Source organism: Manihot esculenta, chromosome 11 (assembly GCF_001659605.2).
Source record: "Manihot esculenta cultivar AM560-2 chromosome 11, M.esculenta_v8, whole genome shotgun sequence".
In the NCBI taxonomy this organism is placed as follows: domain Eukaryota; kingdom Viridiplantae; phylum Streptophyta; class Magnoliopsida; order Malpighiales; family Euphorbiaceae; genus Manihot; species Manihot esculenta.
In genome coordinates, this window is record NC_035171.2 from 7972239 (window position 1) to 7994940 (window position 22702).

Below are 22702 nucleotides of genomic sequence, written 5' to 3' on the forward strand. Positions count from 1 at the left end.
TTGTATTTTTTAAAAAAAAAATTAAAATATCAATGCAAAACAAAGAGTAATCCTAATTAAACTATATGGACTATCATATATACTCATTGTAAATTATCACTCATGGAAACATAAAAGTTATTTTTTTTATCAATTTGTTGTATTTCATGCCTTTATGTTATTAGTAACAGAGTTCTTCCAAAAATGTGAGATAAATTTTGAATTTGAATATTAATTAAAGTCAATTATTAAAAAAATAAAATATAATAAAAAATAAAAAATATAATTTAAATATTTTTTTATTAATGCACTATATATTCTATTTAACTAAGGTTAATATGGTTGTATATGAGAGGGTTATTGAATGGTATTCAAAAGTTAAAAATTCGATATAAATCCAACCAAACTAAAATTTAAAAATAGGAATAAATCAAACCAACTAAAAAATAAACAAACCAAATCAAAAAACAAATAGTCACGACTAAGCACTGATTTTGCCAAATTTCACTGCCACAGCACCGATAATTAGCATGCAGTAAATTGGAGGAGACTTTCAAAATAAAACAAGAGTATTGATCATTCAAACACTACTATAAAGGTGAGGCATTTAGAGCTCAACTAAATAATGATAAGGGAGCAGAGATTACCGGACGTAACAACGCGATCTCGAGAGTTCAATATTACTGAAATCAAACTCTCTTTGGAGTCATATAAAAACTCTCAAGTAAATTAAATTTATCGAGCAAATTCTCATTAGAGAAGACTAGAACATGCAAAATAGAAGCTGTTTATAATCGGCAAGGAAAATTAGAAATAGAGATTAAAAAAATAACTATAAATCTAATAAAACTACAAAATATAAAAAATATCAATCATAAAGTAACTCGCAAATTGTAGGCGAAGTCGAAGATCCTACAGAACTCAATTCTGACGACTAATGATAATTTGCACAACGTCAAAATAAAAAAAGAAAAGAAAAAGTAAATAAAAAGAAGTCAATGAATCAAGTCATTTGATGACAAAATCTAAATCATTCCAAATCCTCAATTTCAAAATAGAAGTGATTGTGGTTCCACAATTCACACCAAATTGCACTCCTTTCCATATTTCGTTCTCTTCAAAGTCCATCGAGGTATGATTAAGTTTGAAATTAAACCATCATTCCAAATCCTCAATTTCAAAGTGGAAGTGATTGTGTTCCCACAATTTACACCAAATTGCACTTTTTTCCATTTCGCTGCCTTCAAAATCCATCCGAGTACGTTAAATTTGAAATTAGACTATTAACTCAATTAAGTTTCAGATGGAAATCGATTAATAATTTTTAACTCAATTTAAGATTGAAAATATCTAAATGGCAATTCTAAACCCTTTCTCTCAAATTTTATTAAAAATATTGAAATTGGCAATATAATCTCTACATTGATATCCATTCCATTTCAAAAAATCTCTACATTGATATGCTTCCAACTATGAATTCAAAAAAAAAAATTATAAATCTAAACTGAATCAAAATTAAACAGGAACCATTAAAAATTGATCTACAGTTAGTTTAAAATATGAATTAATCATCAAAGAAAGTTAATTCCATAGATAAAAAAGAAAAAAAAAAAGAATAGAAAGTAAGAACTTATTGATCAACTTTAAAAATGAATATGTTATTTTGCTTCAAAGGCTTATTTGATTTATTTTTTAAAATTTTTTAAATATTTTTTTAAAAAATTTGATAATTTTATTTATTACACATTAAAAAATTAAAATGGCTTATTAATTTATTTATTGATCTAGACTTTAAAAGTTACCTTTTGTTAGAAAAAAAAAATCCAATATTTGTCTATTAGGGATGTGATGGGAGACTAATAGAGTTATGAATGAATATAAATAAGGGGAAGGAGTGGTGGATGGGAGCATCGCATTTCCAAATGGAGTTGGCTAACATAGCAAAGTGCTTATTGTTGGGTGTTGTGATTCTGTGGATTCAAATCCATGGAAACAAAGGTTGCTTTGAAGAAGAGAGATTGGCTCTCTTAGATTTCAAGGCATTTGTTGGATCAAATGGGTTTGACGCAGACCATCTTCTTCCTTCATGGATTGATGATCCAACCAGCAATTGTTGTAAATGGGAGCGTGTCATGTGCAACTCAACTACAGGTCACGTGACTAAACTCTCGCTCAACAATACACGACAATATGATATAAAGAGTTCTTCGTTTCATAATGAAAATACTTGGTATGTAAACTTGTCAATGTTCCAGCAATTGAAAGAGCTCAAAACGCTAAATTTATCCTACAATAATTTTGATTGTTCCATTGATGACCAAGGTAATATACTATACTCTTCTAATTCTATTTTTATTTTCACCTTTATATTTTTTTCTAAATATAAAAATATTTAAATATAGTTTTCATGATATGTTTAGATAAAATTTTCTACTATTAATAACATGATATGAAAATGTCTAGGAATCCATAGACTTGAAATTCAATTATTATCTCAAATATCATGAAAATTGTATGATATCAAAATTTTGATTATTATGGTTTATATATATATTAATTTCCAAAGATATGCAGGTTGTGAAAAATTATCAAAACTGAAGAAGCTTGAAGTTTTGGACCTTACTTGGAATAGATTCAATAATATTATCTTACCATCATTGGGTGCTCTTATATCACTTAAGACTTTGATTCTTGACCACAATAAAATGGAAGGTTCTTTTCCTATACAAGGTATGTTTGATCTTTAAAAATCATTCAATCTTAAAATCCAATTAAACTCACTCAACTATGCTCTCTGTTTTCAAATTTTATTTTTCATTATATTTTTAAAATTGTTTTTTCAACTTATGCTGTAAGTGCTATTTTTAATTATATAAATTATAGGTAAACTTTAAATTCCTACAGATGAATTGTCTTTACGTTTATAAAATAATTATTTTTTTATAAAAATTTAATTGGAATTGTCAAATGATACTTCTGCAAAATCAAATTGTCAAATTAGAGGAGTTGGAAATTCGTTGGAATAGTTTTAGCATCTTATCATCATTAGCTGCTCTTCCATCACTAACACTTTGATTCTCGGTAATAATTACATGGAAGGTTCATATGCAACTTTATTATTTATTACTGATTGAATCACTACTATACTCTTAATCTTATTCTCAATTTTTTAAAATTATTCTTAAAATTTTATTTAATAAAATAAAATGGATTAACTCTATATTTAAATAAATATTTCATTCCTCTCATACTTTACTTTTTTATATATATTAAAAAGGATAAAAAAGATTTTATTAACTTTTCAATTATATCCATTTTAAAATATTAAATTTTATTAAATACTAAAAGATATTTTAAAAAAAAATTTTAAAAATAGAATTATAAGAGCCAATTTATATGTTATTATAGTGTAAAAAAAAATTTTTAAAACAATAAAAAAGAAAAACATAAATAAAAATTATGAGGGGATAGAGTATATGTTATATTTATATTTAAAATATATACAGATATAATATGTCTAAATACAATAAATATAATATTTTTACTATTATGTTGTTTATGTATCTAATTTTTTTAGCTATTTTAAAATTATTATTTAATTTTTTTAAATTGTAGTAATATATAAATGGAAGGAATATATATATTTTTTCATTTATAAGTTATATATCTATTGAATATATGCCCGTCCGTGAAATAAAATACATTTTAAATAAGAGTGTTAAAATAATTTTATTAAAATTTTCATTATTTATTGTAAAAATCTTCACCAAATTTATTAATACATTAGTTAATTTGATTTTTTTACTTGTTTGTACAATTTGATAATTTTTTTATTTAATTTTTAAGAAAATAAGCAGTAATCTATTGTTTAAGAAAATAAGCATTTATAAATTGATTTCTTTTATACAAAATAAATGGTTTTCTCTGTTTTTATATATGATTTTACAAAATCATGTATTTCTCTTTATTATTTTTAAGATTTTATTATATATATTATGTATATACATAAATTCATATTTTGCATTAAAATAATATAATTGAAATCAAAATTTAAGATAAATAAAATATAAATCATAATTTTATTAAAATATTTTTAATTGAAATAAGTGTCTTATCTATGAAATAATTAAAACTTATGGTAAAATGAAAAGTATTTTTTTTTAAATCGTCCATCATCACTATTTTAAAATTTTTTATCTATATACATCAAGTTAAATTAAGAATATTAAAATCAATAAATACTTAATTATATAAATTATAGGTAAACTTAATTTAAATGCTTATAAATGAATTGTCTTTTCATTTGTAAAGTAATTATTTTTTATGAGAAATAAGTGGAATTATCAAATGTTTTTAATAGTTCTGCAAAATCATAATAACTAAAAAAAATAAAAATTAAAAATAACTGAAAGATAATTATAAACATGTCAAAATAATACAATATATAAGTGTAATATTTATTATAATTGAATATATATAATTAAAAAACATAAGAATATATAAAGTAGATACTTAATTATAATTTGCTTAATATATAAAGTATAATATTTATTTATTATACAATTTGATATTTTTTTTTATTTGCATAAATAAGTAATGTGAATTACGCTAATTTTTTTATTTAAAAATATAAAAATTTAAGATAAATTATTCAATTCACCTTATTTTATCTATTTCTTATTATGTTAAAATATATTTAATAAATGAATTATATATTATAAATATTTTAATAGAATTATTCTTACAAATTGAATGTGTAACTCATATCGAAAAATAATAAAAACATTATATTTAGTATATTTTAGGTTGATATATATTATATTTTTAAATTAATTAAAAAATCTTTTTATTAACAAAATAAAATTTGAGAGATAATTAAAATTATTTTTTATTATTTAAATTACAATTAATAATAAATATGAATAAAGTGTTTATCACATTAACTTTAATCATAATATTCTAAGGATATTTATTTTTTATAATTTAATTATGTGAAAGTGATTAATTAATTAATATTATGAAATAACATACAAGTTGTATGGTATACAGGTTTTAAAAGATTAGAGAAGTTGGACCTTAGTCGGAATAGTTTGAATAATAGCATCTTATCATCATTGGCTGCTCTTCCATCACTCAACACTTTGATTCTCCATTACAATTTCATAGGAGGTTCATTTCCTAATCAAGGTATATTTGATTATTGGAATTGTTTTCTTCACACTCAAATTTAATATATCACCTTTAAAAAATAAAATAAATTAGTTATTAAAGTTCATCATAATATTACTATCTCATATTTTATTTTAATTTTTTTTAATTAAAATCATGAGAAATTTTAAATATCATTAACTCCTTTAATTTAAAGTAATAATTTTAAATATCATCATAATATTACTATCTCATATTTAATGCGTCGATCGAATGCTCACCCTATCTAAACTTAGATATATTTTATTACACTTAATAAATATTTAATAAATAAATTATAAATATGAATATTTAATTAAATTATTCTTAAAAATTTAATGCACCACTCTTATGGGAAGTATATTTGTCGTACTCTATACATATTATGTTTTAAATATAAATATATAATTATTTAACAAAATAAAATTTTGAGACAGTTAATTATAATTAATAATAAATTTCAACAAAACATCATTATATTGACGTAATCTATTAATTAGATAGTTTAATAGAAGAAATTCCTACAAAATTAAAAATAACTGAAAGATAATTATAAACATGTAAAAATAATACAATACATATGTATAATATTTATTATTAATTGAATATATATAATTAAGAAATATAAGAATATATAAAGTAGATATTTATAATTTGCTATGTGAAATTAAAAAATATATATAATTAAAAATAATCTAAAATTATATATATATATATTCTATATGTTATCATAAAAATAAAAGTAATTTTGGAATTGCATGATATATATATTCAGTGATTTTTTTTGTCAGATTAGAATTAAATAATAAAAAATAAATTATTATGTGGAAAATATCTTTTTAAAAAAATAAAAATTATTTTCCAGCAGCTCTAATCCGATAATTTTTCATTTATTTTATATAATTTAATATTTTTTATTTATTTACATAAATAAATAATGCGAAACCATATGAAAAATAATAAAAACATTATATTTATTTTATTCTAAACATAATATATATTGTATGTTTAAATTAAATAAAATTATAATTAAAAGACCATTTTATGAGAAAATAAAATTTGTGAGATAACTAAAATTATTTTTTATCATTTAAATTACAGTTAATAATAAATTTACACAAAGTTTTGATCATGAAATAATATTTTTGAATATAAGTTATAATAATTTTAATGGCATTCTATCATTTAAAGGTAAATTTAAATTTCTTATATTTGCATTTATAAATTATTTAATTTTACAAAAAATAAATGGATTTCTTAAATGTTTTTATATATAATTTTATAAAATCATATAGAAACTAAAATATTTCTCTTCATTATTTTTAAGATTTATTATATATATTATATATATACATAAATTCATATTTTATGTTAAAATAATAATATAATTAAAATTAAATTTTAAGATAAATAAAATATAAATTATAATTTTATTAAAATATTTTTAACTAAAATAAGTGTTTAGTTACATTTATTATATATATTATATATATACATAAATTTATATTTTGCGTTAAAATAATATAATCGAAATTAAATAAAACTTAAATTATAATTTTATTAAAATATTTTTAATTAAAATAAGTGTTTAATTATGAAATAACTAAAATTTATGTTTAAAATAATATTTTTCTTTTATAATTGAGAAATTGATATTATTTTTTTTTAACAGTGTCGTCGTTGCTATTTTAAAATTTTTGATCTATAAAGCAAGTTAAATTAAAAATATTAAAATTAATAAATACTTAATTATATAAAATACGGGTAAACTTTAAATCCCTCTAGATAAATTGTCTTTTTTAAAGTAATTATTTTTTATGAAAAATAAGTGGAGTTGTCATATGTTTTTAATAGTTCTGCAAAATCATAATAACTAAAAAAATAAAAATTAAAAATAACTGAAAGATAATTATAAACATGTCAAAATAATATAATATATAAGTATAATATTTATTATAATTGAATATAAATAATTAAGAAACATAAGAATATATAAAGTAGATACTTAATTATAATTTGCTTAATATATAAAGTATAATATTTATTATACAATTTGATATTATTTATTTATTTTTTATGAAAATTTAAGATAAATTATTCAATTGAATGTGTAAATTATATCGAAAAATAATAAAAATATTATATATAGTATATTTTAGGTTAATATATATATTATATTTTTAAATTAATTAAAAATTTTAATTAAAAAGCCCTTTTATTAACAAAATAAAATTTAAGAGATAATTAAGATTACTTTTATTGTGATTTAATTTGAATCACAATTAATAATAAATTTGAATAAAATATTTATCATATATTAATTAATTATGTGAAAGTGATTAATTAATTAATTGTGTTATGAAATAACATATATACAAGTTGTATGGTATACAGGCTTTCAAAGATTAGAGGAGTTGGACCTTACTATGAATAGTTTCAATAATAGCATCTTATCATCATTGGCTGCTCTTCCATCACTCAACACTTTGATTCTCGCTTCCAGTTACATGAAAGGTTCATTTCCTAATCAAGGTATAGTTTCAATAATTAATGACTATTATTAGTTCCTCTTGTTTAAAGTGAAACAAATTAGTTATTAAAGTTATCATAATATTATTATCTCATATTTCATTTTAAATATTTTTATTTTTTTATTAAAATCATGAGAAAATTCAAAAACCATTAGCTCTTTTAATTTAAAGCCAAACAAATTAGCCATTAAAATTTGATTTTATTAATAAAATGATAATTTCATATGCAACTTTATTGTTTATTACTGATTGAATCACTACTATATATACTCTTAATCTTATTTTCAATTTTTTAAAATTATCCTTAAAATTTTATTTAATAAAATAAAATAAAATAATTTTATATTTAAATAAATATTTCATTCGTCACATACTTTGCTTTTTTATATATTAAAAAAAATAAAAAAAATTATTAATTTTTTAATTATATGTATCTTAAAATATTAAATTTTATTAAATACTAAAAGATATTTTAAGAAATTTTTTAAAAATAAAATAAAATAAAATAGAATTATAATAGTGAATTTATATGTTATTGTAGTAAAAAAAATAAACAATAATTTTAAAACAATTAAAAAAGAAAAACATAAATAAAAATTATGAGGGAATGGAGTATATGTTATATTTATATTTAAAATATATATAGATATAATATGTCTAAATACAATAAATATAATTTTTTTACTATTATGTTCTCACATTATATTTTTTTTAGCTGTCTTAAAATTATTATTTAATTTTTTTTATATTGAGTAATATACAAATTGATTACTATAATTTTATTTAATTTTATTTTATTTTTAATAAACTTTTTAAAATATTTTTTAATATTAAATAAAATTTAATATATTTAAAATGAGTGTAATTGAAAAGTTAATAAAAAATTATATTTTTTAATATATATAAAAAAATAAAATATAAAAAAATTATAAAACAATGAGTATATTTTTTTCTAATTTATAATTTATATATTTATTGAATAAATCTCTTATTTAAAATGTATTTGAAGGACCGGCATGTATTCAATAGATATATAAATTAGAAAAATGTATTTCTAATCCATGTTTGATTAATTTTGAATTTATTTTTCTTACATTCATTTTATCATAACATTCTGTTTAGTTATACTACAATATTCTACAAAATTAAAGAATTTGAAGAATTTAACATTTTAAATATAAGTGATAATCGTTTCAACGGTACCCTATTATTTAAATATAAACTTTAAATCTGTTATTTTTGTATTTATAAATTGATTTCTTTTTTAAAAAAATAAATGAATTTCTCAAATATTTTTATATATGATTTTACAAAACTATGTATAAATAAAAATATTTCTCTTCATTATTATATATTATGTATATACATAAATTCATATTTTGTATTAAAATAATATAATTAAAATTAAATTTATTTTGTATTAAAATAATATAATTAAAATTAAATTTTAAGATAAATAAAATGTAAATCATAATTTTATTAAAATATTTTTAAATAAAATAAATGTTTAGCTAATAACTAAAGTTTATACTTAAAAAGAAAAGTATTTTTTGTATATATATAATTGAGAAATATAATCTCCAGTGATATTTTTTTTAATATTGTTTATCATCATTATTAATTTATACGTTAAAATTTCAAATTAATATAAATATATAAAGTAGACTAAATTAAAAATATTAAAATCGATTAATATTTATTATTTGTTATGTGAATTAAAAAAATACACATAATTAAAAATTACATAAAATTTTAAATACATTTTCAAAGTTTTTTCTTAGGTGCTTTTACATCAGTTAAGACTTTCATTCGTGGCTACAATAATATGAAAGATTTTTAATGAATGAAACTATATATATGAATGTATATATATTACAATCAAAACTATTAAATTAAATTATAATTTTGATAAAATATTTAACTTTTTTTTTCATTATTTTTATTTAAATGCAGAATATTTTATAAGTTTTGAAAGATCGGTAAAGTTAGATATAAGTGGGAATAGATTCAATAAAAGCATATTATTATCATTAGAAGCTATTACATCACTCAACATTTAAACTCTTAGTGCCATGTTAAATTCAATGGAAGGTTCATTTGGTTTGATTAATCTTGAATTTTCTTTCCTCACCTTCATTTTATTACAATTCATTCTATTATAACATTCTATTTTTTGTCCTACTATTTTTGCAGAATTAAAGAATTTAAACAATTTAACATTCTTGGATATAAGTAGTAACAGATTCAATGACACCTTATCAGGTAAACTTTAAATCTTTTATTTTTGTATTTATAAATTAATTTTTTTATAAAAAATAAATGAATTTCTCAAATATTTCTCTTCTTATAGATTTTGAAAGATTAGAAAAGGTAGACATTAGTGGAAATAAATTTAATAAAAGCATTTTATTATCAATGTATATTTAATTTTTGAAATTGTTTTCTTTACATTCATTCTACCACAATAAAAGTATCTTATTATCAAAAGTTATTTAAATCAATTTGAATTAAAACACAGTGGATTAATATTTAAGTTATTTTAATATTTAAATAAATTATCCAATTAGTGAATTGTGTAAAAATTATTAATAATTATTTTTAATTCAACATAGTATGGTCACTGTAACGAGGTCATTATAAAACTATTTGGATCGATTTTGGATCAACTGTTACGATTCGATTTTATTTTTAATATAATTTTTGTTAAAAAGACTAAAATTTTTGATTTTTTATTTAATACTAACATTTAAATAATAATAATAATAATATTAAAATATATTATATATTGAGAAGCACGGTTGCACAATAAAGTGACACAAAATTATTTTGATCAGTTTTAATTGGGCTCTTACAATCGGTTATGATTTTGATACAATAATAATATTAATATTAAAATGTATTATATACAATTCTTAATAAAAATATTATATTATTTTATATATAGTTATTAATTATATAATTTTAATTAAAAAGTGCACGTATATTTAATATATAAAATATATTATATTATTAATATATAATTCAATTACGTAATTAAAAATTATAATTAAATATTATTCTTTTACTAATATTACTTATAAAATTCGAGATTTATTAGAATAATTATGTTTAAAATAAATTAATTAAATAATTTTAATAAATTAAAAATATAATATAATTATAATTATATACTATTTAGTGCTATTATTTTGTATATTTTTTTAAAAATTAAGATAGTTGTAGAGTTTTATGATCACATTATAAATTTTTTAAAATCAAATTTTATGTATATGGTTTAAAAAGTGAGTTTCGTTAATATATATATATATATATATATATAGCACTCGCAAATAGATATATAAAAGAATATATAAAAAAAAGCTAATAATACATTTTCAATGATATCATACACAAAATAATAGTTAAATACATTTTGGGCACTAATTAAATTCTAAATTTTTCTTAAAAAAAATTTTCATTTGCTTAATATTTTTCTATCTTAGGATTATGCGGACTGAAAAGTTTGGTTGAGTTGAATCTCCGAAGAAATCAATTTTCTGGCCCTCTTCCAGAATGTATTGGCAACTTGACCAACCTCCAATTTCTTGATCTGTCATTCAATCAGTTGAGTGGCAACATTCAATCTATTGTTTCTGAACTCACCTCCCTCAAGTATTTGCTTCTTTCTGGCAATGAGTTTGAAGGCTCATTCTCATTTAGCGCTTTGGCTAACCACTCAAAACTTGAATTATTTATACTCTCTCCTGGAAGTAGCAGGCTAGAACTGGAAACAGAAAATCCAACATGGTTTCCTGCATTTCAACTCAAGTACATTCAATTATCAAATTGCAACTTAAATGTGAGAACTAGAGCAATTCCTAGCTTTCTTCGTTACCAGCATGACATACGCTTTATTGATCTTTCTCATAATACGTTGGTTGGAACGTTCCCCACTTGGATCTTACAAAATAATTCCAAGTTAGTAGTTATGAATTTGAGAAACAACTCATTCACAGGAACATTTCAGCTGCCCAATTTCAAGCATGATCTCGTTCAGTTAGATATTTCGAGCAATAATCTCACTGGTATGCTGCCGAAGGAGTTTGGCTTGGTCCTCCCAAGACTAGAATATATAAACATGTCGAGGAATAATTTCGGTGGTAATGTTCCTTCTTCAATCAGTGAGACGCCAACACTATCTACTCTGGATTTATCCCATAATAATTTCTCGGGAGAGTTGCCAGGAAGTCTGTTTGCTAATTGTACCATGTTTTGTGCACTGATTCTATCAAACAACAATTTTCAAGGTAACGTTTTTCCTCAGGATATGGACTTGAGAAGCATGACGGTATTGGATATGAAAAACAACAACTTCAGTGCGATGGTAGGGGCAGACTTGTTGAATAGCCGCAGCCTATCAAGCCTCAATTTTTTTGACATATCCAATAACAAGGTATCCGGTCCAATTCCCAAACTTCTGTGTAATCTGACCGATCTTGTCTTTTTAGATCTCTCAAAAAATAGGTTGTATGGGTCTATGCCTTCCTGCTTCAATTCTTCATATTTGCACTTTCTGTTTTTACAAAAGAACAATCTAAGTGGACCCATACCCCATGAGCTTCTCAGAAGTCCTAATTTAGTGGCACTTGATCTGAGAGATAACAATTTTTCTGGAAATATTCCATCTTGGATCGGTCAGTTCTCTGAATTGCAAGTGCTTTCATTGGGAGGGAATGCATTACACGGCCGTATTCCTAATCAGTTGTGTGAATTAAGAAATGCGAATATAATGGATCTTTCACGCAACTTACTTTTTGGTTCCGTACCTGCATGCTTTAGTAACATTTCTTTTTGCGATAATATATCATTTGAGATGATAGAAGTAGTTGATATTCCGAATTTTATGATTATCTATTTGAATAATCCCGATCAAATCGCTCTTAATCTCCATTTGCCATGGGTAGATTGGGATTATTCAGAACTTGTGGAAGTGGAATTTGCAACGAAATATAGATACAACTCCTACAAGGGTGATATTATCAACTCAATGGCAGGAATAGATCTATCATGCAATGAGTTAAGTGGCAGCATTCCTCAAGAAATTGGAGACCTGCATGAAATTCGATCATTGAATTTGTCTCACAATCATATAACAGGATCTATACCTGTCAGTTTTTCAAATCTAAGGAGTTTAGAGAGCTTAGATCTTGGCAACAATAATTTGAGTGGTGAAATCCCCAGTGAACTAGTTGCGCTGACCTTTTTGGGAACTTTCAATGTTTCATACAACAATTTATCAGGTAGGGTTCCTGATGGAGCGCAATTTGGAACTTTCGATGAAAACAATTACAGAGGTAATCCTGGTCTTTGTGGACAACGCATTCATAAGAGCTGCAAAAGTGATGAAGCTCCACAAACACCGACACCATCTGCTGATGTAGAAGAGGAAGATGAAGGGGGTATTGATATGGTGTGGTTCTATTGGAGTTTCAGTGGAGCCTATGTCACAATCCTATTGGTGTTGGCAGCAATCCTCCGCATCAACAGGCATTGGCGCATGTTGTGGTTTTATTATGTTGATGTTTGTATTTATTCAATTTCCATATGGGTTTGTCGGAACTGATTTCAAGCAATAGTCTGACGGAAAGACACATTGTAATACAATATATATATATATTTGGTTTTAATGTTGATGTTGCCCTTATTTTGCTTCTGGTAGAATTCTGGTTTCTAAGGATGTTGGTCTAGTGGAAATGGAAGAACCTTAGGGCAATATGGATACTGCTCTCTAGTGTTTAGGAAGCAAAAGAACTCTAGATTGATGCAATTTTACAGGACTGGTTCTTGGGTTTACTTTGCTGCAAGAATGCTAGGGCCATGAGGTGCTTTCATGGCTTCTGAATGACGGAGTGAGCAAATAAAAAGGTCAGAAGAATATGGAATGCAAGGGAAGATTCATTCGCTGTACCAGATATGTTATTTCAAGCCGAATATCTTATCTTTTAGCTGTATTTTTTTTTATATTTAACTATTGTTCTAATTTTTGCAAATCTTTATTGTGGTTTGGATAGTGTTGTTAGTACTTTGTGTTTCTTGGAATTTGCTGCTTGATTTTCTAACGTGTACTCTAAATGTTTCCCCTTAATTTATATTTAAAAAATAGTAAAATGTTACTTTTAACATTCTATATAAACTCTTCCATTTTAATCCCCTTAATTTATATTTAAAAAATAGTAAAATGTTACTTTTAACATTCTATATAAACTCTTCCATTTTAATTTTTAAAAATTGGCTAAAATTACTGTCAATTTATTTAAAATTTAAACATTTAGATTAAAATACAAAATATTGTAAATGTTTTGCCTTTTTCATATACTTGATCATCAATTTATAATTAAAAAATAATAGCAATAATATATGTGGCATACTAGTTAGATCATCAAATTTAGAATTTTGCAGATTAATTAAAATTATACTCAAAAGTAAATGTTGAGTTAATTAAATTAAAATTAAAACAATTGATTTAAAATATAAATATAGGTAAATATTGGGTCTTTTTGGATCAATTGGCCTTTTTTTTAATTACAAATTCGATATGATTATGTGTAATCCTAATTTTGCCACTGCATTTAGTTAACAAGCGAAAGTGATTTATTAATTAATGATGGACGTCGAAACCACCAAAAATAAATTCCTGCTTTAAAATAAAATTTGTGATAGTGGTAAACAGGGTCGATTCCACAGAGACTGGTTAAATAGATTAATTCTATCGAATGAAATAAAATAAAGTAAAATAAAACTAAATAGAATAAAATGGGGGGGTTTTGAATATAGAGGAATAAATAGAATCAATTTAAAAGAAGAACCAATTTAAATTTAAAAGAGAGAATCAAGATGAGACACATTCAGTTAAAGGAATAATTTTAGTTCCAGTTTTTATGGGTTGATCACGGATACAAAATAATCTCAAATTAATTAATAAATCAGTTATAGATATCGAAGACGCTTCAGGTATCAAATCCTTTCTTAATTTTAAACTAGTTAAGAGACGCTCGTTAACTAGCCCTAACTCTTGGACAACCGTAGGAGACGCTCCTAGAATTTAATCCAATTATTGCATTAAGAATTAAAAGGACCTGATTCTAACTAATAAACGTGAGACGCTCGGTTCATTTAAGTTAGATTATATTATTCCTTAGGAAGGCTTTACGCAACCTACTTCACTACCTATTTCAGTTTAGTTAAACAATTACGGATTTAACTAACCTGAATAGCAGTCTACCATCCTAGCAATTGAGCAATGGCGCCTTAATGCAACAATCCACAGAATGATATTAAACAATAAACACAGGAATAATATAAATACTAATAATTGAGAAACTATAAAATTACATCAATCTCACAACCCGTTTAACTGGAACTTTTAATTATCCTCTAACTGATAAGAGTAATTTAGCCACACAAGTTCATGACTAAAATAGGAGATGAAAGATAAGATCAGATATCAGATACATCAGAATGCCCCTTTTTATAGTACTAAGAGTCCTAACCCAAATATAAGTATCTAAAATCAAAATTGAGTACAGTTTGGCAGATAAGATTTATCTGTTTGGTTCCCGGATTTGAAGCTGGCTTTGTTTGTCAAGTATAGTTGTGCCCATAATGCAGTCCATAACACAGCCCATCTAGAGTATCCTTTTATGAATTTGATTGTGGCCACCTTTTATCTCAGAGTGTGGATTCCAAATTGGATTTTTCTTGTTATCCTCCAATCCTACCAAGATAACGAAATTTAAACAAATCAATCTGTTTTAAACGAAATCAAATTCAATATCTAGATATTTTATAATATTAAAGATGCATAATTGTGCATATTATCAAATCCCCACACTTAGATCAGACTTGCCCTCAAGTATGTACTCATTACTCAGAAAGGACTCACAAAATCTCCCCATAATCAATTGCTCACAAAGTTAACTCAACTTATTTCAAATAACCCGCATTTCATAGCAAAATCTCATCAATGTATACAAATCATAAAAGGAATATCAACACAATCTTCAAAAGCTGAAATGTAGCAAACTCAATATGTGATCATGCAATTAAGTTCCATCAAATTCTTAGCATAAAGAAACATATACCCAACCAACCAAGAAAGTCTTTTAAAATTATAATTTTTACCAGGAACCAGGAATCCATTTTTTATTTATTTTATCATTTTTTTTATGGTTTTGGTTCGAGATTTTTTTCGGCTCCTACGAGGGTATACTCTCCCAACACTGATTTTCTCCATTCACAAGGAACATCCCTTACTTAAGGGGAATGGGCCCGACCCACCCAAACCAACCAGTGATGGTAAACCATATTATTAGTGGTATGTTTCGAATTATTGACGGCCCCTACGGGGTATAATTCTCCCAACCACTAACTTTTTCCATCCACAAGAGACATCCCTTGCTTAAAGGGATCAAATGCCGTACCATTTGAACCAGTTAATGTTGGTAAACCACTCAAAAAGAAATTAATTTTTTTTTTTTTAGTTCTCTGGATAGTAGTATCAAGACTCACTGCAGCAGGTGAAAGTAGAATTTCAAAATGCACTATTGGTCTTTTATCAAGCAATATTAATTCACTTAAACATAAGTTTGCACATTTCAAACCATAAAGAAAATGCTAGAATTGCTTAATGATCTGCATAAAAAGATAAGAGAATGCTACTTATGCCAGCTACCTAAAATAATTCAATTTAACTCTGAAAGTCAACTTTTATTTTATTTTTAATTTTTAAAATTTTTTTCTTTAAGGAGATAAACAAATCAAATAAAACAAAAAGAACAATTAAAACTAAAACAAATGAACAAACTAAATTAAAACTGAAACAAGTGAACAAACTCTCCCCCACACTAGGATCACAATGTCCTCAATGTGATAAAAGAACAAGACAACCAAAGCAGATATATGTGCAGCTTTTCCTCCACACTTGGGTCACAATAAATAAATAAATAAATAAATAAAAAGAGTTTAGAATAGGACCAGGAAGGATGTCAAGATTCCTACTGCCGCTGTCGGTATTGAGATCGAATTGTAGCCCGCACATCGCTAATGTTGTTTGCTAAGCGTGCTAGATGAGTGGCAACACGCTCCAATATTTTTTCAAATCGACTCTCCATCTGATCAATTCTGGTGTTGAGGGCCTGTAAAGCTTGTTGAGCGTCAAATGGAGGATTAGCCATGGTTGAGGCAACAGGAGCTGTGCGTAAAGCACTTCCTTTTTGGAAGACTCGATCGGACCGCGCGATGATGGGACCTGCTCTTTCGTTTGCATGTGTAAATCGAAGATTACCGTTCAATCGTGATGGAGCCGGAGGTAAGTGATGTCTGCCCCTCCCAAGTCGTGTCCGGGTACCAGCAACAGAAGTATTTACCACAGTCGGATTATTGGTAGGAGACTGGTCTGCTGAAGAGGTGGAAGTGGAGTGATACAAGTCAGAAAGTGGTTCCCCGTTGGTGGTGGCGGAGGGTTGTGGACTAGCGCGAGGTGGTGGCTTGGCACGTGGGTTGGTGTCCGCAATGGACGTGTGTGAGGGATTCAAGGCAGGTTGCACAATGCGAGACAGCAGAGAATGAGCGGCGGCAATGGAATCGAGTGGAGCTTGCACGCGGACGGTGGCGGATGTCAGCGATGGAGAGGTGGTGGCGGTAGCGGGTGTTGGCGGGTTGCGACCGGTAAAGGTACGAACTCGCCGGCTGTCAGGGGTGGCGGTGGAGCGTCGTTTGGGAGCCATGGGTGATTTGTGGCTGTAAGTGAGAAGAGACAAAAGGGAAATTAGATGAAAAAAGTTTAAAATAAAGGGTAAAAAAGGGAAAAGAATAAATAAATAAATTTAAACCTAATTCCACCTCGTATTTCCAAAACACACCCATAAATATAAGATCACCTATCTGTAGAATGTTCCATTCTGGAAAAAAAAACACTTACCGCCGGAGAAGATGATTGAAAATAAAAAAATAAATAAAATAAATAATAATAAAAAAATAAATAAATAAATAATAAAATAAAATAAATAAATAAAACAAAATAAAATTGAAAGAGTAGTTCTAATTTAAAGTCTTAGCTAGACTTCACTTCTCTGCAAGTTAGTTAAGGAAATGGAGGAAAACCACTAAGATTAACTTCCTCAACCTGTTGTGGCTCGAAATTCTCATAAAAATATTTCAAACGATGGCCATTGACCTTGAATGACTTGTTGGTGTCCATACTCCTTATTTCTATAGCACCATGAGAAAAAATACTAGTGACAATAAAAGGACCAATCCATCTAGTTCGTAATTTACCAGGAAATAATTTCAGTCTAGAATCATATAGCAAAACTTTTTGACCAACTGAAAATTGTTTCCTAGAAATTAATTGATCATGCAATGCCTTGGTTCTTGCTTTGTATATTCTGGAATTATCATAAGCATCATTTCGAATTTCTTCCAGCTCTTGTAGTTGCAACTTACGATGCACACCAGCTTTATCCATACTCATATTGCAGTGCTTCACTGCCCAAAAAGCCTTATGTTCAATCTCTACGGGTAAGTGACAAGGCTTGCCATAGATGAGGCGGTAAGGAGACATGCCAATGGGTGTTTTAAAAGCTGTGCGATATGCCCATAAGGCGTCTTCCAACCTGAGACTCCAATCTTTGCGATTAGGACTGACGGTCTTTTCAAGAATGGACTTAATTTCTCTGTTGGACACCTCTGCTTGCCCGTTTATTTGTGGATGATAGGCGGTGGAAGTTCGATGATGGACACCATACTTCTTGAAAAGTGCTGCAACTATCTTATTGCAGAAATGAGTTCCACAATCACTAATTATGGCCTTTGGGACTCCATACCTGTTAAAGATATATGACTTGACAAAACCCACAACAACTTTAGCATCGTTAGTACGGGTAGCTTTTGCTTCCACCCATTTAGAAACATAATCAACAGCTAACAGTATGTATGTATGACCAAAAGAAGATGGGAATGGCCCCATGAAATCTATACCCCAAACATCGAATATTTCACAGATAAGGATGGGTTGTTGGGGCATCTGGTCACGACGACTTAAATTTCCAGTTTTTTGACAATTAGCACAAGACTTACAGAATATGTAGGAATCCTGATATATATGAGGCCAATAAAATCCACTTTCAAGGATCTTTCGAGCTGTTCTCTTTGGGCCAAAGTGGCCTCCACATGCATGGGCATGACAGAAATTCATAATGGAACGGATTTCATGACCCGTGACACATCTCCTAATAATCTGGTCTGAGCATATGCGCCATAAATAAGGTTCATCCCAAGTATAATACTTGGAATCATGTTTGATCTTTTCCCGTTCAGCTCTGGTTAAATCATCGGGTAAGGCTTTAGAGACCAGATAATTAACTATATCGGCATACCATGGAACTTGCTCTGATGCGGAGAACAGGTGTTCATCCGGGAAATCATCATTAAGTGGTACAGTATCTTCAACCAACAATGGCAGTCGGCTAAGATGATCAGCAACTAAGTTCTCAGATCCCTTCTTGTCTCGGATCTCAACATCGAACTCTTGAAGTAAAAGAATCCATCGAATCAATCTGGGCTTTGCATCTTTCTTCTTGAAAAGGTATTTTAGAGCTGCATGGTCAGAGTAAACAATTACTTTAGTACCAAGTAGATATGGACGGAATTTTTCTAAAGCAAAAACTATAGCTAACAGTTCTTTCTCTGTGGTTGAGTAATTGCATTGGGCACTATCAAGTGTTCTGGACGCATAGTAAATAACATGAGGATCTTTTCCCTTCCTTTGGCCTAAGACCGCGCCCACAGCCCGGTTACTCGCATCGCACATAATTTCAAAAGGTTGACTCCAATCAGGGGGCTGTATTATGGGCGCAGTGATTAATACCTCTTTGAGTGTATCAAAAGCTTCCTTGCAAGAATTATCTAAAGTAAACTCAACATCTTGTTGCAATAACCTGCAAAGTGGCTGAGCTATTTTTGAGAAATTCTTAATGAATCGTCGATAAAAACCTGCATGTCCAAGGAAAGAATGAATTTCGCGCACATTAACGGGATAGGGTAGTGACTTAATAATATCTATCTTACTTTTGTCAACCTCAATTCCCCTTTTTGACACAATGTGCCCCAATATTAGCCCTCGATCCACCATAAAATGACATTTCTCATAGTTTAACACCAAATCAGACTCTAAACATCTTTTAAGGACTTTTTCAAGGTTAGCTAAGCATGTATCAAAGGAGTTACCATATACGGTGAAATCGTCCATGAAAACTTCCATGATGTCTTCTACAAAATCTGAAAATATACTAACCATACACCGCTGAAACGTGGCTGGTGCATTGCAAAGCCCAAACGGCATTCGTCGATAGGCAAAGGTGCCAAATGGACAGGTGAAGGTAGTCTTCTCTTGGTCTTCGGGTGCCACAGGAATCTGATGAAAGCCTGAATATCCATCAAGACAACAATAATGAGATTTTCCAGCTAGGCGCTCAAGCATCTGTTCAATAAAAGGAAGTGGAAAATGATCTTTTCTGGTGGACGTATTTAATTTACGATAATCTATACAAACCCTCCACCCGTTTTGGACGCGGGAGGGTATTGATTCTCCATCTTCATTTTTCACCACAGTAATGCCTGTTTTCTTAGGGACGACCTGGACTGGGCTCACCCACTTACTATCGGAAATGGGGTAGATCACACCTGCATCAAGTAATTTCAGGATTTCTTTTTTTACCACTTCCATCATAGGAGGATTCAGACGACGTTGAGCTTCCCTGGTGGGCTTGCTATCGTCTTCCAATAAAATTTTGTGCATACAAATGGAAAGACTAATCCCTTTTATATCAGCTATAGTCCAGCCGATTGCACCTTTATTTTCTTTTAGAACTCGAATCAGCTCCTCTTCTTCATATGGTGTCAGCTTGTTGGAGATAATTACGGGTAGAGAACTTCCTGCCCCAAGGTATGCATACTTCAGGTGAGTCGGCAACAGTTTCAGTTCTAACTGTGGGGCCTGCACAATAGATGGTAAAAGTTTAGAATGAGCAATGGGCAATCCTAAAGAAGAGACATTACATTTAATTTTGTTAGTTTCAAGTTCATGGACCACATCTTCCAACCTTCCTTGTAAGACAAAATCAGTACTTATGGCTGCCAATTTAGCTTTACTCAGGTTTTCACACATGACAGTTTGTAGTTCATCCTCACCTTGCAACTCAAATACTTGCTGGACTAAAGGTTCGATGATATCCACACCACACACATTAGAAAGGTCATTTGGGTATTTCATACTGTCACACACATTAAATTTTATAATTTTCCCATCGAACTCCATGGTAAGTGTGCCATCAAAAACATCTATTTTTGTTCTAGCAGTTGTCAAGAAAGGTCTACCTAACAAAAGATCAGATGTATTAGAGGCCCTATCGTCATCCATATGGACTATGTAAAAATCAGCAGGGAATACTAAATTACCAACTTGTACCAGCACATCCTCTAAAACTCCCTCGGGATATATAACAGACCTATCAGCTAATTGTATCACTACTCCAGTTTCTTTCAAAGGGCCAACATTTAAAGATTGATAAATGGACAATGGCATTACATTTATAGATGCACCCAAGTCACACATCGCTTTTTTAACCCCAACTTTACCAATTTTGATAGGTATAGCAAACATACCTTGGTCCTTGCATTTGGTAGGCATCTTACTTTGAAAAACAGCAGATACCTTTTCATCCATACAAACCTTTTGATAGCCCACCAGCTTTCTCTTATTTGTGCATAACTCCTTTAAGAACTTCGCATAGCGAGGTACCTGTTTAATTGCATCAAGTAAAGGTATATTAACTTCTACTTTACGAAATGTCTCAAGGATCTCCTTTTCTTCTTTCTCTCGTTTGGACTTGGCTAATCTCTCAGGAAAAGGAGGTTTAATGACTAAAGGTTCAGGTTGTACAGGAGCTGAAGCTAATTTGTCTTGTTCAGGTACGGTCGCCTCAGCTTCCAAGCTACTGCGGTCGTGCCCACGACTTACCTGTCGAGGATTATCTTGCAATTCTTTTCCGTTTCTAAGTGTAACGGCACTTGCATTCTGCTTGGGGTTCACTATAGTCTGGGAAGGCAATCTACCTTGATTTTCCAATTTGTTCATCGATACCGCCAATTGACTGATTTGTGTTTCCAGATTACGAATACTCGTTTGAGTGTCCTGTAGAAATTGTTGAGTGTTAATGGCCAAACTTTTAACAATATCTTCCAAGGACATACCTGAATTAGATGAAGATGCTTGCTGTTGAAACTGTTTAGGCTGATAACTTTGAGAATTTTGTTGTTTATAGCTAAAGTTCGGGTGATTTCGCCATCCTGGGTTGTACGTATTTGAGAAAGGATCGCACTTTCTTTGTGGAGGACCTGGAAACCCATTGACAGCATCCACATGCTGGTCTTCCTCTTGAAGTGATGGGCACATATCAGTGGGATGACCCGTATTAGCGCAAATTCCACAAGCTTTGGCTTGTTGTACCTTCTCTGCAACAAGATTTTCAACTAAAGTGGTTAGATGAGAAAGTTTAGACTCAACAGAATAATTGCTTACCTCAGAAACTCTCCTATGAGAGTCTTGTACAGGTACAAATTGTTGTGAATTTGCAGCCATCATAGATATCAATTCCCTAGCTTCTCGGGGTGTTCTTTTGCGTATCGCACCGCCACTTGCAGCATCTATCATACGTCTTTCCATGGTTGTGAGTCCCTCATAAAAATGAAGCATAAGTTGTTTATCTGAGATTTCATGCCTAGGACTGCTAGCACATAGACGTTTAAATCTCTCCCAATAGTCATGGAGAGTTTCTGTTTCCTTTTGCTTAATTCCTGATATTTCTCTTCTTATTGCAGATGCTCTAGAAATGGGAAAGAATCGATCTAAAAATAATTTTACCATTTCTCCCCATGTAGTGACTGAACCCGGAGGTAGGTAGTACAAC

At 27.9% G+C, this 22702-nt stretch overlaps 2 protein-coding genes across 2 annotated transcripts; both read left to right on the forward strand.

Annotated features, from left to right (window-relative positions):
- Nucleotides 1-1833: 1833 nt before the first annotated feature.
- On the forward strand, nucleotides 1834-7745 carry LOC110626372 (receptor-like protein 15). Its single transcript, XM_021772215.2, has 3 exons — nucleotides 1834-2301; nucleotides 2554-2709; nucleotides 7561-7745. Exons 1-3 carry the CDS (start codon nucleotides 1851-1853, stop codon nucleotides 7728-7730), a joined length of 777 nt encoding a protein of 258 aa, XP_021627907.1. The 5' UTR covers nucleotides 1834-1850; the 3' UTR covers nucleotides 7731-7745.
- A 2036-nt stretch (nucleotides 7746-9781) lies between these two features.
- On the forward strand, nucleotides 9782-13444 carry LOC110625564 (receptor-like protein 56). Its single transcript, XM_021771198.2, has 4 exons — nucleotides 9782-9788; nucleotides 9891-9959; nucleotides 11180-13223; nucleotides 13396-13444. The coding sequence occupies exons 1-4, from the start codon at nucleotides 9782-9784 to the stop codon at nucleotides 13442-13444; spliced, it is 2169 nt and encodes a 722-aa protein (XP_021626890.2).
- The last annotated feature ends 9258 nt before the right edge of the window (nucleotides 13445-22702 follow it).

What these genes read in the sequence shown, in the direction of transcription:
- LOC110626372 (XM_021772215.2), top strand. Translation starts at nt 1,851, where the DNA reads ATGAATATAAATAAGGGGAAGGAGTGGTGGATGGGAGCATCGCATTTC. An exon ending in TTGTTCCATTGATGACCAAG is followed by an intron (nt 2,302 to 2,553) that starts GTAATATACTAT and finishes AAAGATATGCAG; the next exon opens with GTTGTGAAAAATTATCAAAA. An exon ending in AGGTTCTTTTCCTATACAAG is followed by an intron (nt 2,710 to 7,560) that starts GTATGTTTGATC and finishes TATGGTATACAG; the next exon opens with GCTTTCAAAGATTAGAGGAG.
- LOC110625564 (XM_021771198.2), top strand. An exon ending in ATTCAATGACACCTTATCAG is followed by an intron (nt 9,960 to 11,179) that starts GTAAACTTTAAA and finishes TTTCTATCTTAG; the next exon opens with GATTATGCGGACTGAAAAGT. An exon ending in GCAATCCTCCGCATCAACAG is followed by an intron (nt 13,224 to 13,395) that starts GCATTGGCGCAT and finishes TGCTTCTGGTAG; the next exon opens with AATTCTGGTTTCTAAGGATG.